Raw genomic sequence first — 17,309 nt, 5'->3', positions numbered from 1 at the left:
GTGCAGAGTTTTCTGGGTCCAGGGAAATTCACTACAGGGTACTTCCAAATTGCCCTGTGGTAATCCGAGCCTGGCCTTCCCTTGGCTTGCAGCATCTCACCCTTCAGAGCTGTCCAGAAGACATCTGAGGTGTTAGAGGAAGGTGTGCGTAACAGGTCCAAATAGGTCTAGGGAAAAACGTGCATAGAGGCAGCTGAGGAGCAGACCGGATTCAGCCACCTCATGGCTGGAAGGTCACTATCACAGAACGAAAGGACAACAGCAGTAGTTTCTGGCCACTGACTACTGACCACCGACCACGCTGTGGGCCAACCACATTAAGTTCCTACCATGCGTCTGACTCATTTAATCTCCACAGGGTCTCTGTTAGGTAGGAATTATTATCTCTGCTTTACAGATGAGGGGACCATATTCAGAAAGGCTAAGAAACACGACTAGGGTCACACAGCTGGTAGTTGTTAGAGCCACGATCCGAATCCACCTCTATCTGGCTCCAAAACCTCTGTTCTTGACACCTTCCAGCCCACTGGCCTCTCCGCATGTGCTGTGAAATCCTTCTGGTGCCTGCAAAGAAATGTACAGTGAAACCTCCAAATGGAAGCTTACTTTTTTAGTTTATATACCTCCCACTCAAGATAAATAGCAATAAACTCTCCAAGTAAAAAAGAAAGAGTGAGGGAAAAATGGCTAAAATCTGGTACTCTGATCACAAGCCCATCTGGGATCTTTTAGATGCTGAAAATTCCAGAAGGCTGGATAGTCAAGTTGCAGCTTAGAAGCTGCAATTCAGAATCTTTATCAAAGCAGCAGTTTACCTCCCCCCGAGGACTCTACTGGTATAACAGCTGAGGGACAAGGGTGCCTACTAGGAGAGAAGACGCCGACAAAGCGAGTGATGCTACTCTATCAGCAACTCCAGAACAAACCCACGATGATCCATAGGGGTGGCGTGTGTGTGGGAGGTGGCCCAGATGAAACAAGAAGGGTTGAAACTCAATGATGGATACGTGGAGTTCACTGTACCCGTCTATCTGCTTCCGTGTGTGTTTGAAAATTTCACACACATACACAAAGCCATGACCCTCCAACTAGATGGCATCCTTGGATGTTCGTGGCCTGGGTTCCATGCTTGCTTAGACACAGCACCCTCGTGGGGAGAGGTCAAGACTGAAACCAGGTGGTTCCTCCACCCCGCCCTGGTCTGTTCCCTGCTGATCCATCAGCAAAGGTGTCAGCTTGGCCCCACAGTCAAAACAATGCAGCAAATTCTGCTTTTATGGAAGACCTTCAGTAAGTGGCTGAAACCACTGTTTTTCAGAATCAGGAAGGAACACTCAAAAGACTGCTAAACTCTCAAACTAGAACAAGACAAAAAACAGGCTGAATCAGCATGCGACTGGAGCCCGCTTAGTGAGTTGACTCTGAGGTTACTTGTGAGGATGATGTCACTCTGTGGAATACGGAAACTGGCACCATCCCCAGAGGCAGCGCGCGGCCGTGCTGGGAGGGAGCCGGCTTCTTAGTGCTGACTAAAGAACAACCCCCACGCAGATATTTCAGACTGTGGCCAGACACAGCCTTGTTCCTTTAACACTTTAAAGGACAAATGGAAAGACTAGCCAAGCCACCCGTCTGAGAAGTCGGAGAGAAGAGATACTAAAAACAATCTCGGTTATGACGAGACAGCTTTGTTTGATTCACCCAAAGGCGGAAAAACAGGTGTGCTGCCTCCTGCAGGAAGCAAGTTTAGAAGCCAGGTCTGCAAGTCACAGGATGTGACCGGTCTGCAAATCCTACAGGTTCTACAAGGCTGGCAAGTCAAGGTCATCCACGGGGGCTGGCCCGGCTGCTTCGAGAATGTGGCCCATGACAGGTGGGTCATGCCCTCACAGAGCATTCCTGTGTCCCATAACCACAGCTGTCATCCCTAGCTCTGGTCATCCATTTTTGAAGCATATACCAAGGACCACAAGTTCAAGGAGGTGGGTGGAAGACAGAATGTGATGCAGTCACGCAAATCCATCACCACTGTTCAAAACACAGCCCAGAGCGCCCTCCAAGGGCTTTCTGTTCCCCCGAGAATAAAATTCAAATTCCCACAAAAGATCTCAGGGTGCAACAGGACCACCTGGCCTCTGCTCGTCTCTGTCCCCTCATTTCCTCCTGGTCCACCTGCTCTAGCAAAGTTCCTTGAACTCACAGAGCTCATTCCTGCTTTAAGACGTCTGCACCCACCTTGATGCTATTCCCCAGGCCTTTGCATGATTACACAGATCTCAGATCAAAGGTCGCCTTCCCAGGCCTTTCCGGATCACTCTAGCTAAAGCAGCACCCCCAGTCACTTTCTACTATAGCTTGTTTTCTTTTTTATATCACCTGCTACTATCTGATGTTATTATTAATTTGACTGCTTTTTAATGAATTGTCTTTCTCCAGTAGAATGTAAGCTCCATGAGGGCAGAGTCTGGACTGTCTGGTTCACCACTGCATCCACACAACCTAGGATAATACACACACACACACACACACACACACACACACACACACACACACATCCTTCATATATCTATGCTTTCATAGATATATGAAGGCATTTTTATTGAGGTGCTTTTTCTTAATAAATGAATAAAAAATATATATAGTATTTATATTCAGTAAAAAATTCTTTAGAAAAAACTAAAATTATAAGATTGGGGCTGTCCTGGAGAATCTAAGACATATATTCATCATGTATATGAAGCTCAACTTTTCCATTGTTTGATAAATGTTCCTGATGACTCGTATGTCTTGAGCACTAGGTTATCTGTCAAATGATCGCTGGTAAGAGAGTGCTCACTAGGGAGGGATGGGATTCTTGAGTGGGGATCTGGATATGCAGGTGGGTTCGTGTGTTCATGCGTGTGCACAAGCACCCCCAGCTCAGAATCCACAACCCACAGCTCTTAGTCAGTGCGGCCTTGGTACACTTTGTGTTGTAGCCTTTAGGGGCGTGTCTCCAACTGTAATATACAAGTCAGTCACCTGGGGACCTTCTTAAAATGCAGATTCCAATTCCAGGGTGGGGTCTGAGATTTTATATTTCTAATTAGCGCTCACTCAGGTGACATCTGTGCTGCTGGCCAGAGGCCCACACTTTGAGAAGCAAGTCTTTAGTACTGCAAAATTGCCATCTGAGAAACATGCCTTGAGATCAGCTAAGGAAGAAGTGCTAATCATAGGGCACTTGGTCCCCAAGACACAAAAATATAGAGAATCTAATTTTAAACAAGCAGAAAGGCACTTCTCTGGAAAGAGATGACTCAGTTTTCTTTTTTTTTTTTTTTTTAATTTTTGTTTTTTTGAGACGGAGTCTTGCTCTGTCACCCAGCTGGAGTGCAGAGTGGCAAGATCTCGGCTCACCGCAACCTCCATTGCCCGGGTTCAAGCAATTCTCCTGCCTCAGCCTCTTGAGTAGCTGGGACTACAGGCGCGCGCCACCACACCTAGCTAATTTTTTTGTATTTAGTAGGGATGGGGTTTCACTGTGTTGGCCAGGATGGTCTCGAGCTCCTGAGCTCATGATCCTCCCGTCTCAGCCTCCCAAAGTGCTGGGATTACAGGAGTGAACCACCACATCCGGCCAGTTTTATTCATTTGTAATACACCAAATTTGTAAACACTTAAAATGGAATCATTTCTAAATGCTGACGTGTGTACAGATCTGGGGCACTGTTTAATTCCTGTGTGGGAATTGTAAAGTACATATTCTTTTACAAGTTCCTTATTTACAACACTTGGGACATGAGAAAGGAGAAAGCTTGGCCAATGCTGTGCAGCAATGGAACTCGTGTGGACCAATTTCCCCCACCTCACCATCTTGCTCCAGGTATAAAACTAGTTGTATTTTTTCTGGTTTCCCCTTTGAAAGTTTCCCATCCTTACTACCAACCCCACAACCCCCAGTCCCCTAGTCCAGGCTCCAGGGACGAGCCCAAGCTGATTGGTGAGACTCTGAGTTAAACGTTCTGGTGAGTGATGAGCCTGTTGGGACCTTCTCCCACTTGGCTGCTGACCATGTGAGAGGGCAGGGCTGTCCAGAGTCCTCAGCCCACCTGAGCATCCAACCGCAACAGTACGCTCTGGTGGCTTTGACAGAACTCTGTGCTGCCCGTATTATTCACGGCAGTTGTTCATGTGCGTCTCTCCATGGGATCCTGGGGGGAGAATGGGGTGACTGAAGGGCAGGACTGCGTACTCCTGCGTCCTTTAGCGAGCGTCCGATAGCGATGACTGGACACGATCCATCATCGTCCACAGCAGCCCCCTTCCCAGTACACGAAAATGTCAGAAAGCAAACCTGGCTTTTCTCCTCCAGTTTTTTGTGTTCCTTAAGAAGCTGCTCCACGTGCATCACGCTGTCTCCAACGCCTGTAAACTCTGCTTGCTCTTCCAGCAAATTATCCAGGGCAAGCTTAACCTACGAGACACATTAGAACAGTCTGGAAGTAAACCAGCGCATACTCACCTGGAGGCATGGGTTGTTACGCTTCGAGAAAATGCAAAGCTCCAGAAAGGACTCACGACTTGTATGTATCTATGTATGTTTAAAAAGTTTTTTTGCAGCTCACTAACTTTCCAATTAAGCTGGGGGTGCAGACACGTATAGCTGGTTTATGAGAACTATATTCAACAGATTATCAATCAAAAAGGAAGACAGCTGGGCCCGGTGGCTCATGCCTGTAATCCCAGCACTTTGGGAGGCGAGGCAGGAGGATTGTTTGTACACAGAAGTTTGAGAGCAGCCTGGGGAGCATCGGGAGACCTCGTCCTGCAAAAATGTAAAAAGAATGATGTGGTGTGGTGGTGGGGCATGCATGTAGCTGCAGCTACTTGGGAGGCTGAGGTGGGAGGATCACTTGAGCCCAGAAGATCAAACCTGCAGAAGGCCATGACTGCGTCACCGCACTCCAGCCTGAGTGACAGAGCAAGACCTTGTTTAAAAAAAAAAAAAAAAAAAAAGGCAAGATAAACCAGCACTGAAATGCCATGTACATCAACAGGAAAATGGGATTCTAGAACACTGCTGCTCCGCTGAAAAAGTGAGAAGGGGGCTGGAGGAGCCGTCTGTAAAGAAGCAAGGAGATGAGGAGAAGGCTGGATCAGGGAAAAGAGGGAACGCCCATACCAAAGAGGGAGGGCGGAGAGAAACCCAGAGGTCACCGAACCAGAGAAGGAAGTGATATTAAACAAGAAAAGAATACCTTACAAAAATCGTGCTCAAAATGCTGCAGCTGTAGGCACTGGTTAAGCTTCAGATGATGCTCAGACCAGAACTGACTAAAGGCTTTTTCTGTTTCATGCAGTTGAACTAATAACCTTTCAAGAAAGAACGAGAAAGTGACGTTGTGTTAGCATTCCTTTCCACCGGCGTCCACACAGGCCTGCGGAGAGACCCGTGTCTTCAGTCAGCGTTACTGACTGTGATCGTCTCCTTACTATGAACCTATGTGTCACCTACGCCTGTCTTCCGGCTCAGCGGGGTTTTCACCTTTCATTTCCCAGTCAGGACACCCCCAGCGCAGGCAGCAACTTCCCTTCAGATGCAGCTGCTGTGCTTCAGAATGCACTCGGTGATCTTACCTTCCTGCCTTCGTTCTACCTGAGGCTACATGAACATAAAGCACAGCACCAAGCCAAGCTGTAATTTGGAAATGAAGCCCAATACATACTACTATCTCCCTCAAAATCCTAGGATGGGGAGCATGTCACGTGCATTGAAGAGGGGGGAATGGAGCTCTCATTAAAAGATCTCTGTACGTGGATGCCAGAGGGACATATCTCTTCTCCTTTGCTGTCTAAAATATTTTTCCTCTTCTTTGGCCCGACCAAGACCCAATATCGGCTGTTCCAAGCTGTTCTTGGTTGCCCCAGAATATCTAGGTCTATATATTCCCTCCTGAAAGGGCAGATCCCATCTCATGCACTCACCTTTCCATGGTAGCTGCATTCTCAAGTTGATTGAGATTGCGTTTGCTGTTGGGATATTTGGTTGCTGGTTCTTGGATGCATGACAGCAATGTGGCCCCCTGTTTTCCAAGTAATTTCAGCTCATCCTAGAGAATAAAAGTAGTCTCTCTCAGAAAGAATTAGGAAAAACAAGTTCTTGGTAGAATGGAGGTGAAGAGAATAGATCAGTATATTTTTCATTTAGGAAATTAAATGCTGATGAAGATGCAGTTTTAAAATTAATCAATTAACTTGTCCTTGATCGGTAATGCATCCACATGATACAAAATTCCAAATATCCAAAAGCCTATACATCAAAAAAAGTATTTTTTTCTCTTCAAAAGCCACATCTGCTTTTTGTATAGCTCAAGCTATTGTTGTACATTAAAAGCAAAACTAGTGAATTCAATCTGGTTTTAATATAAGAGAGTGACCAGAAACAAGAAAATGATAGATATTGAATACTGAATGCTAGAAAGTACCAAGCAGTAATAACGTAATAACTGCTAGTTGACCGTAAAAATACTTCAGTTAGTCTCATCAATAAACACCTGCTTCCCCTTCCACCTGCCAACCAGCTGTGGCTTTGTTTAATTACTGAAGTTTGGCAGATATGGGCAGCAGTTTCAGTTCAACGTGGAAGGGCTCGTACTGCCAAGCCATGCTGCTCTTTGAACACAGAGCCTCGGTGCTTCGCAGCTGGGGAAGGCTACTTCCTTCCAGAGCCAATAGCTGTAGCCCTTTCCTTGGACAGTGCAGGTCACCTGTCATTGCCCTGAGCCTTACCCACAAAGCCCAGGGTGCACAACAAAAGTGGCAGTGCCTGACCTAGAATTCTGTGCTTGGGAATTATGGGTTCAGTTCCCAGGTCAGAGGAGGCCGGTTTGGTATGCCCTTGAGCATTAGAATAGGCACACAGCTCTAAAACACCAAAAGATCACCTCTGCCCACATGAACACTGCATCACTTCCTCTAGGCCCAGCCACCTGTGTGGTCTCCACACAGCCTAGAGCTCACTCCCCGTGGGAAGAGTTTCACACTTCCCCACTCTGATCACACGGAAGTCCTGTGCCCTCTCAAGCTCGTACCTTTGTTCCTGTGTCCCATTCTACTCCACAATTTCCCCTGGAGGGGTTACACTGCCTGCCCATCCTCAAACCTGGCCCTGGATCTGGCGGATGCTGGACTTGGCTTCTCTGAGCCAGCCCTTCAGCGTTCTTTGGATACCTCCTCTGGCCCTGTCCACTCCAAACAGTGGCCCACATTAGCCACGTGGCTGGCGCTCTTGCCTGGGAATCAGGCGTATCTCTTCTTTTCCATTCTCATGTGTCAGCCCTCATTCTTATCTCGTTAATGCTCATTCAATATTTGTAGGTTGGATAAATTCATAATGGCCTAAAAGAAGTCAGGTTGCAAATGAATACAGACAAATTAGATGTGATGGAAAAAACGTCCTCCTGAGTCAGTGTCTGAGCCATTCCCTCAGCTCACCCACTAAAGGGGGCCTTGGCTTTTCCCACTCGTTTTCTTAACTGCTGCAGAGCTTCCAGCAGGATTCTGGCATTACCCATATACACAACCATATCCATATATATGAATGTACACACACACACATATCCATACGTGATGAAGAGCTGGGGAGGAAGGTAGAGAGGGTAAAGGAGAAGCGCCATGCTGGCATGGCAGAAGGAGACACTGAAGGGGGAAGCTGGGAAGAGGGATATGCCCAAAGTGTGGCAGAGCCTGAGGAAACAGTGTGAGGAAGGAAAGGCGAATCTTCACCAGTGATGTCACACACCGCGTATCCCCTTCTCACTGTTTAAAAGGGCTACGGGCAGGAATCGTGACCTGGTTACTGCTCCGGTATTCAACCAGCAAGGTCAACTTGAGTAGGCCACAGAAGTCTTCCCTGAACCCAGAGGGAAAGACGGAACAACCATGGTCCTAGAAAAGGGGAAAGGGAAGTTGCTCAGCCTAAAAACGGAGATTCGGTTTCCATGGGAAGAAAACCATCTTTCTGGGTATTTAATTTTTGTACTACCTGCACTCGGGCTGGAGGAGGAACTTGGCGCTGTCTTCCAGAACATGTGTATCAGTCGACGCTCCCTTTCGGAGAGTCTCCTTTCTCTGTGTGGACAGGGTCCTGCTGGTGGCAGGGTGAGGACTGTTGGAAACTGAGAGACAGCTCACTGCCTTCCAAAGTTGCCTTTCCTCAGAAAATGGGAGTCCCACCACCACCTCGGTCAGGATCCAACTGGCAGAGGAGGTCGCGGTGCCTCTGCACACGTTCACTGAGTACTCTCGACACGTGGAAAGGCACACAGCAGGAATGACGGCTGGGTCCTGTCTGCTTGCCTCATTCATCAGGAGCTGAGCTCTCCTGGGGAAGGCTAAAGCTGCTTGGGTTTATCAGACTGGCTTTTCCTCTCTGTCCCGCAGAGAAAATGAGGTTTCAAATCTTAGCATGAAGCCCAAGTGCCCACAATTTGACTGGACAGAAGATAACACCTACTGAAATCAGGAGCACTCTCTGATTGTAAGTTACATGAAGGCCCAAACAGTGGCTCTGGCTGGGGGAAAGTTTCGGCTTCCAGGGAAAAGCTTTCTTTAAAGTCATCAGTTTGCTTAAAAGTTTGATACGATTGTTCCACTGTGGACGTTTGGAGATTTTTTTCTGTGTGAATAGACTGGCTTAATATACGGAAGGCCGAAAGAAAGAGGTTCTATTGGAATATTATTTTGAACAAAATAGTAACAACTCCCTAGAGAAATGGCAAGTGAAGCTGAGAACCTCCCCAACTCAATGGCTCTCCTATTGTTTGACTGTAGAGGTGACTACACGCATGTTCCTAAGATAAGGGATCTCAAAGATCCCAGGAGAAAGGCGGTCAAGAAATCAAGCCAGATCCCCTAAGCAGTGCAAGCTGTTTAGGAAAAAACCCTCTCCAGGCTGGGAGAAAACGGTAAATCACGCGCTGCAACTTTTATAGATCCTTAAATAGATTTGGAAGTTCTCTGTACTGAACAAGGAATCTTATAATAGTTTTTTTTTTTTTTTTTTTTTGAGACAGAGTTTCGCTCTTGTTACCCAGGCTGGAGTGCAATGGCGCGATCTTGGCTCACCGCAACCTCCGCCTCCTGGGTTCAGGCAATTCTCCTGCCTCAGCCTCCTGAGTCGCTGGGATTACAGGCACGCGCCACCATGCCCAGCTGATTTTTTGTATTTTTAGTAGAGACGGGGTTTCACCATGTTGACCAGGATGGTCTCGATCTCTTGACCTCGTGATCCACCCGCCTCGGCCTCCCAAAGTGCTGGGATTACAGGCTTGAGCCACCGCGCCTGGTGGAATCTTATAAAAGTTTTTAACTTTCCAGCTGGAAAAAAAAATTATTCAATGACATATAGAATCTTTGATTAAATGCTAGGTAAAAGACCAATAAGAGGAAAATAAAATATGTATAAATAACCACAAAAACTACTAAGTTATTAATACAAGTTTAAACAGTATCTCTTTTTTGCTAATATAAACCATTTCTCTCTTTAAGGCATTTTTGGATGAGAAAGAGGAAGAATGTAACTCTTGTTTAATGATTTTGGTATTCTTGCTTCTAAGCCACAAGATAAGGAACGAAGAAATCAAATTTGCGTTAGTCCAATAATCAGTAATCACAAAAAGTCCTTAAGAAATGCTCTGTTTTTTTTTTTTGTTTGTTTGTTTTTTGTTTTTAGATGTAGTTTCGCTCTTGTTGCCCAGGCTGGAGTGCAGTGGCATGATCTTGGCTCACCGCAACCTCTGTCTCCCAGGTTCAAGCCATTCTCCTGCCTCAGCCTCCTGAGCAGCTGGGATTACAGGCACCAGCCATCATACCTGGCTAATTTCTGTCTTTTTAGTAGAGACGGGGTTTCACCATGTTGGCCAGGCTGGTCACAAACTCCTAACCAAAGGTGACCTATCCGCCTTGGCCTCCCAAAGTGCTGGGATTACAGGTGTGAGCCACCGCACCCAGCCTGTATTATCTTTTAAAGGATGTTAATTAATATTTCTCGGTAAAATAAGGATGATAATATTTTTAAATCCAAATTCACTTAATATTCTTCATTGAGGTAAAGACTTGGACAAATTAAATTGCTTTGAGAATTTTGTCTTAAAATAATTTGAGGTCTTCACCATGATTTTAGGGCAGCATGGAATATAAATGCAAGCGTTTCTTTTACTAAAAGGTCAATTAAATGGACCTTACTAATTTCCTTTCACTTGTCTTACAGGTTGGATGGGGGTGTTTAACCAAATTAATGTAATTAGAGTATAAATGTCAAATAATACTTCTAACTAGGTGGCCTCCAAGGCTGCTCCACCCCCTGATCTGAGAGAAGTCTCAGCCTCCTTTGCTCAGAGCAGCCTGTTGTGCTCCTGAGAGCCCCTGGTTAGCATGTACACGGAAATCCTCTTGCTCCATCTTGGAAACTGGTTCTCTCCCACCTCCTGACCTCTGCAGACCTCTGCCTGTGTAGAGAAACTAGAGAACACCCACTCACCTGCCTTCCGAGTGCCCACTCCTCCGCCCTGCCCACCAGCACACACGGCAAGACCTGACTGGCTGGATTTTACCTCCCCCACCCCCCTCCCCCAGTTATGTGTCCTTATCTAAAATCCAAACTTTGTGACCTTTCGTCCTGACTGAGCACGGTCACCTCAGCGTTTCTGCGCTTCGACCTCTCCACGCCCTTCCTGGGCAGAGGCAAAGAGCGCACTGCGCAGGGCCCTAGGCACAGAGCTGAGTTTCGCTGTCCTGGCCGCGCTGGGCATCCTCCCGTCAACCCGCTCGCACCAGTGGGACACTCTGCAGACTCCTTTGGGTCAGGGACCACTTTCGGCCCGTGCAACCGCAAGCTCCTTCCTCGCGCACTTCACAGAGGCACCTAGACCTGCCGTCTGTCACTCATGCCTCCCAGGAATCATGTGATGTGAACTCAGCCAGCAGGTTTGGAAAACAAAGGCCAAGCGTCTCAGAGGCATTTTCAGGGAAAATTTTCAGGATGTCATCAGTCCAGACATTTTGATTACTCATACTCACAGTAATCTTTGGAATATATTTCTCTCTTTTTGTTTGTTTATCTGTTTTTTTGAGATGGAGTCTCGCTCTGTCGCCCAGGACGGAGTGCAGTGGGGAAATCTCGGCTCACTGCCAACTTCCGCCTCCTAGGTTCAAATGATTCTCTCACCTCAGCCTCCTGAGTAGCTGGGATTACAGGCACCTGCCATCATGCCCGGCAAATTTTTGTATTTTTAGTAGAGACGGGGTTTTACCATGTTGGTCAGGCTGGTCTTGAACCCCTGACCTAAGGTGATCCACTTGCCTCGGCCTCCCAAAGTGCCAGGATTACAGGCATGAGCCACCATGCCTGGCCATCTCTTTTTTGAATAACAACCTCCTTAAGGACTGAATTTTACACTGTTCCCTGGCACATGGAAACATTAATTTGCCTCAATTGCTAGACTCTGAGACCCTCCTAACTAGACTATGTGTTCCTTGAGGTTGCATTTTTGGTTTGCCTGCCAAGTAGTGGTGGGTGCTCAATAAATGTTGAATAAATGAACAAATCAACCATCTAGCGAAGCATTTTCGCAAATTTTTGGTCACAGATACAACAGTTCAACTCTTCCCAAATTCCATTACACCAGGACACCTACCGACTGTCCAATCCTTGTTTTGCTGCCCTACTGAAAACTGGGCTTCTGTGAAATAATGGATTTGGTCTGTTTGTGCTTCTCAAGGTAGAAAGGTACTGACACTCATCCAGTGAGAGGCCCCAGGAAATTTCCCTGTATTGCATGATCCAAAGAACCCATGAAGCTCCCTTTCCTCTGCAGGTTCTGATGTGCCTTTCTGAATCATCTAATAGGTGCCTCTCCTTAAACCCAGGTCAGGACACCTTCCATAGTCCTTCTTCTCAAATTCGTCCCCAAATAAAAAGACACTCCTGAGAAAGTTAAACAATAAGTCAGCTTATTAGCCTGCCCCAAAACTTTACAACCACTGCTGGAAAGCTTATACTTGAAAAGCCAGCCCCTGCCCCCTACAATGTCAGCACGTTCTGTCCTGCTCTATTCTGAGCAGGATCACGGGAGTGCAGCCCTTAAAAGGGTGCTCACGTGCCTCAGCTCACCAGGACGAAGCTGGAAAAGCCCCTCCCAGTCTCAAGAGACTTCTTTCATTACAAACTGCCTGTCTGGAAGGTTTAAGTTGGCCAGTGGCTTCCAAGTCACTAAAGAAGAAGGAAAATGAGGGCTGCACTGTTAATTCTGCTCCCAGCTCTCTCCAAGAGGCAGGCATACATGCTGGCACAGACGCTGGCCTCTGAGAGGCCACTGGCCACTCACCTGCAGCTTGTCCCGCTGCCTCGTGTGGGACATGAGAAGGTCTTCTGTGGATAGCATGCTTCTGGGCAGCTCTGTTGTGGCCAGGGAGGCCCCGAATGTCTGCAGCATCTGGACAGTGGTCTTCAAGGTCAAGGCAAAGTTTTCGATGGCCTGGAAGGTCAGATAATTATAACAATGTGGAGAGATTAGCATTCACCAACATGCTCTCTCGATGGAAAGACAGGTGATAAAATTAGTGAATAATCACCTCACCTTGGAAACAGTGTAGAGGACCTATCCTGATAGGGATATTTATTTATTTATTTATTTATTTATTTTTTGAGACGGAGTTTCACTCATGTTACCCAGGCTGGAGTGCAATGGCGCGATCTCGGCTCACCGCAACCTCCGCCTCCTGGGTTCAGGCAATTCTCCTGCCTCAGCCTCCTGAGTAGCTGGGATTACAGGCACGCACCACCATGCCCAGCTGATTTTTTGTATTTTTAGTAGAGATGGGGTTTCACCATGTTGACCAGGATGGTCTAGATCTCTTGACCTTGTGATCCACCCGCCTCGGCCTCCCAAAGTGCTGGGATTACAGGCTTGAGCCACCGCGCCCGGCCTGATAGGGAGATTTATAAAAAGACCCTGGTCTTAGTCTCAACACTGCCACTAGTTGACCAAATGACTTTGGATTTACATTGAACGTCAGTTTATCTACCTGTAAAATAAAGTGATTGAACCACCTGATCTTTAAGATTCCTTTGAGTTCTAACTTTCTGAGTCTCTCGTTCAAAGAGCTGACACCCAGGAGATGCACGGTCACACAGAAATGAATCTACACATCTCACATATAAAACAATATGTACCGTGTATGTGTCATTATGTTATTCCTAGTTATATATACGGGCAAACCTCAAAGCTATTATGGGTTTGGCTCTAGGCCACGGCAACAGAACCAATTACAATACAGTGAGTCACACAACTTCCTTTGTGTCCCATTGCAGATGGAAGTTATATTTACATTACAGTCTATTAAGTGTGCAATAGCATTATGTGTAAAAAATACACATACCTTAATTTTAAAATACTTTATTGTTAAAAAAAAATGCTAACAATCTTCTGGGCCTTCATCAAATCACAATCTTTTTGCTGCTGGAGGGTTGGAGGGTCTTGCCTTCTTGTGGATGGCTGCTGACTGATGCGGGTGACATTTGCTGAAGGCTGGAGTGGCAGTGACAATTTCTTAAAATAAGACAACAATGACATTGTCACATCGATTGACTTCCTTTCATGAAGGATTTCTCTGTAGCATGTGATACTACCCGACAGCAGTTTGCCCACAACAGAACTTCTTTTGGAGTTAATCCTCTCAAACTGTGCCACTGCTTTATAGACTAAGTTTATGGAATATTCTAATTCCTTTGTTGTCATTTCAACAACATCCACAACATCATCACCAGAAAGATGAAGAAATCACTTTTTTTTGCTCATCTGTTAAAAAACAGCTCCTCCTTCGTTGAAGCTTTATCATGAGGTTGCAGCAATTCAGTCACATCTTCAGGCTCCACCCCCAATTCTAATTCTCTTCCTATTTCCACCACCCCTGCAGTTACTTCCCCCACTGAAGTCCTGAAGCCCTCAAAGTCATCCACGAGGGCGGGAATCAGCTTCTCTCAAACTCCTGTTAATATTGGTATTTTGACTTCCTCCCATGAATCACTAATGTTCTTAATGGCATCCAGAATGATGAGTCCTTTCCAGAAGGTTTGCAATTTGCTCCACTCACACCCATCAGAGGGATCACTATGTATGGCAGGAATAGCTTTACAAAATGTATGTCTAAAATCGTAAAACTGAAAGGTGAAATTACTCTTTGATCCACAAGCTGCAGAGTAGAAGCTGCGTTAGCAGGCATGAAAACAAGATTCATCGCCTTGTACATCTCCATCAGAGCTCCCAGGTGACCAGGCACATCGCCAATAAGCAGCAATATTCTGGAAAAACCTTTTTGTCTAAGCAGGAGGTCTCAACAGGTGGCTTCACATATGCAGGAAACCATGCTGTGAACGGAAGTGCTGCCATCCAGGCTTTGATGTTCTATGTACAGCACAGGCACAGTCGGTGCACCATCATTCTTAAGGGCCCCAAAATTCTGTGAGTGGTACATGAGCACTGCCTTCCATTGAAGGTCACCAACTGCATTAGCCCCTAACAAGACAGTCAGACTGTGCTTTTAAGCTTTGAAGCCAGGCGCTGACTTCTCTTCTCTAGCTATGGAAGTCTTAGGTGGCGTCTTCTTCCAAAAAGTCTGTTTCATTGACATTGAAAACCTGTTGCTGAGTATAGCCACTTTCATCAATGATGTTAGTTAGATCTTCTGGATAAGTTGATGCAGCTTCTCTATCAGCACCTTCCACTTGTATGTTACAGAGATGAATTCTTTCCTTACACCTCACAAACCAGCCCCTGCTAGCCTCAGCCTTTTTTTTGAGATGGAATCTCATTCTGTCACCCAGGCTGGAGTGCAGTGGCGAGATCTTGGCTCACTGCAACCTCCACCTCCGGGTTCAAGCAATTCTCTTGCCTCAGCCTCCTGAGTATCTGGGATTACAGGTACATGCCATCACACCTGGCTAATTTTTGTATTTTTAGTAGAGACAGACTTTCACCATGTTGGTCAGGCTGGTCTCAAACTCCTGACCTCGTGATCCCCTGCCTCGGCCTCTCAGTGCTGGGATTACAGGCGTGAGCCACTGTGCCCTGCCCGCTTCAAACTTTTGTTCTGCAGCTTTTTCACTCTCTCAACCTTAATAGAATTGAAGCGAGTTAGGGCCTTGCTCTGGATAAAGCTTTGGCTTAAGGAAATTTTGTGGCTGGTTTGATCTTCCATCCAGGCCCAGACCACTAAAACTTTCTCTGTATCAGCAAGAAGGCGATTTTGCTTTCTTATTATTCATGTATTCGCTGGGGTAGCATTTTTAATTTCCTTCAAGAACTTTTCCTTTGAATTCACCACTAGGCTAACTGGCTAGGCTAAGAGGCCTGGCTTTCTGCCTGTCTCAGCTTTTAATATGCCTTCCTCATTAAGCTTAATCGGTTCAACCTTTTGATTTAAAATGAGAGACAAGCCGTTCTTCCCTTCACTAGAACACTTAGAGGCCATTGTAAGGTGATTAATTGGCCTAATTTCAATATTGTTCTTTCTTAGAGAATAGGGAGGCCTGAGGTGAGGAGGAAAGATGGGTGATGGCCAGTTGGTGGAGCATTCAGAACACACACAACACATAGCCACTAAGTTCACTGTCTCAGATGGGTGCAGTTTTTGGCACCCCAATTCAACAGTAACATCAAAGATTGCTGATCACAAATCACTGTTACAAATACAATGACTGGCTGGGCACAGTGGCTCACGCCTGGAATCTCAGCACTTTGGGAGGCTGAGGCAGGAGGATCACTTGAGGTCAGAAGCTCGAGACCAACATGGTGAAACCCCCATCTCTACTGAAAATACAAAAATTAGCCGGGCATGGTGGTGCATACCTGTAATCCCAGCTACTTGGGAGGCTGAGGTTGCAGTGAGCCAAGACTGCACCACTGCACTTCAGCCTGGGTGACAGAGCAAGACTCTGTCTCAAAAAAGAAATAAAGAAAAAACAAATAATAATAATAAACTTAGAAATATTGCAAGAATTGCCAAAATTTAGCAGAGAGGCACAAAGTGAGCACATACTGATGGGAAAATTGTGTTGATAGACTTATTCAACACAAAGTCACCGCAAAACTTCAATTTTTAAAAACTGCAGTATCTGCAAAGCCTACTAATGTGAAGCATAAGATATGACTGTAAGTGTGTGTCTATAAAACACATACACAGAGCATGCAAAAGGCATAAAAAGAGTATCTCTGGTCTTTCAATACTAGTTGTATTTTTTAAAGTTCACTGTAAAATGTTTGGCACAAGCACAACCACAAACCATGGCTACTAACTAGGCCAGGATGGCCTATAACAAAAACATCTTTGTAAGGTCTTTTAGGCTGGCTGACTGCGCCGTGGACCGCATGGTAACCTCTGTGACCTGCACGTACACCTCCAGATGGGTTCCTTAAAATAGAAAGTCTGAAGTAACTGGAAAACCACAAAAAGGAGAATGACTAACCCCTGCAGTGCCTAATTAACTCTGAGGCATTCTTCTATTGTTCCCAATTCTGGCCTCAACTGATAAGGCAACTGGACTTTGTAACCAAACTTGCTCAAGTGATAGGGCAATTGTGACTCCAGACCCTACAGCCCCCTCTCAGCTTGCAAAAACTGCCCTGAACTGTAACTTCTGTAACTTTCCACAGCCTACTCCAAACCCATAAAACCAACCTCTATCCCACCACCCTCCACTGACTCTCTTTTTGGACTCAGCCCACTTGCACCCAGGTGAATAAACAGCCATGTTGCCCACACAAAGACTGTTTGGGGGGGGGTCTCTTCATTCAGAGCCATGTAACAACTTTAACCTGGGTAATTTATAAGCAACGGAAATTGATTTCTCACAGTTCTGGCAGTTGGGAAGTTCAAGATCAAGACCCCAGCAGATCTGGTGTCTGGTGGAGGTCTGCCCCTCATAAAGAATGCCTTCTATGCCCTCACGGGGGAGAAGGGGCATGACAGTTCCCTTCAACCTCTGTTGCAAGGGCACCAACTCCATTTATGATGCCAGAGCCTTCATGACTTAATATGTCTCAAAGGCCCCCCTCTAAATGCCGTCACATTGGGTACCAACATGTGAATTTTGAGGAGACACCAGCATTCAAGCCATAACAATGTGTTTTGATCTCACTGTTTCCTCAATATTACTGAAACTTCTAACCCAGCATAACAATCACCAATATCAGCAGGTAAGAAAAAGTAAAATACATTTCGAGTCCTTTCACAGACAATATATCACTTATTCCCCACATCACACTTTT

At 46.0% G+C, this 17,309-nt stretch overlaps 1 protein-coding gene across 3 annotated transcripts in view; it reads right to left on the bottom strand.

Moving 5' to 3' along the window:
• The window catches only part of MCF2L2 (MCF.2 cell line derived transforming sequence-like 2), a 243,153-nt gene that overhangs the window by 121,459 nt on the left and 104,385 nt on the right, over positions 1–17,309 (bottom strand). For all 3 annotated transcript variants that reach the window (XM_032298476.1, XM_032298477.1, XM_032298478.1), the window contains exons 7-10: positions 12,369–12,518; positions 5,968–6,092; positions 5,241–5,355; positions 4,337–4,456 (exon numbers count right to left, since the gene is read on the bottom strand). In XM_032298476.1, coding sequence (XP_032154367.1) covers positions 4,337–4,456; positions 5,241–5,355; positions 5,968–6,092; positions 12,369–12,518 — 510 coding nt within the window. The remainder of the gene's footprint in view (positions 1–4,336; positions 4,457–5,240; positions 5,356–5,967; positions 6,093–12,368; positions 12,519–17,309) is intronic.

Source organism: Sapajus apella, unplaced genomic scaffold (genome assembly GCF_009761245.1).
Source record: "Sapajus apella isolate SASKATOON/1434 unplaced genomic scaffold, GSC_monkey_1.0 scaffold38, whole genome shotgun sequence".
NCBI lineage: Eukaryota > Metazoa > Chordata > Mammalia > Primates > Cebidae > Sapajus > Sapajus apella.
The sequence above is the reverse complement of the archived record's forward strand: the minus strand, read 5'-3'. Positions and strand labels throughout refer to the sequence as shown.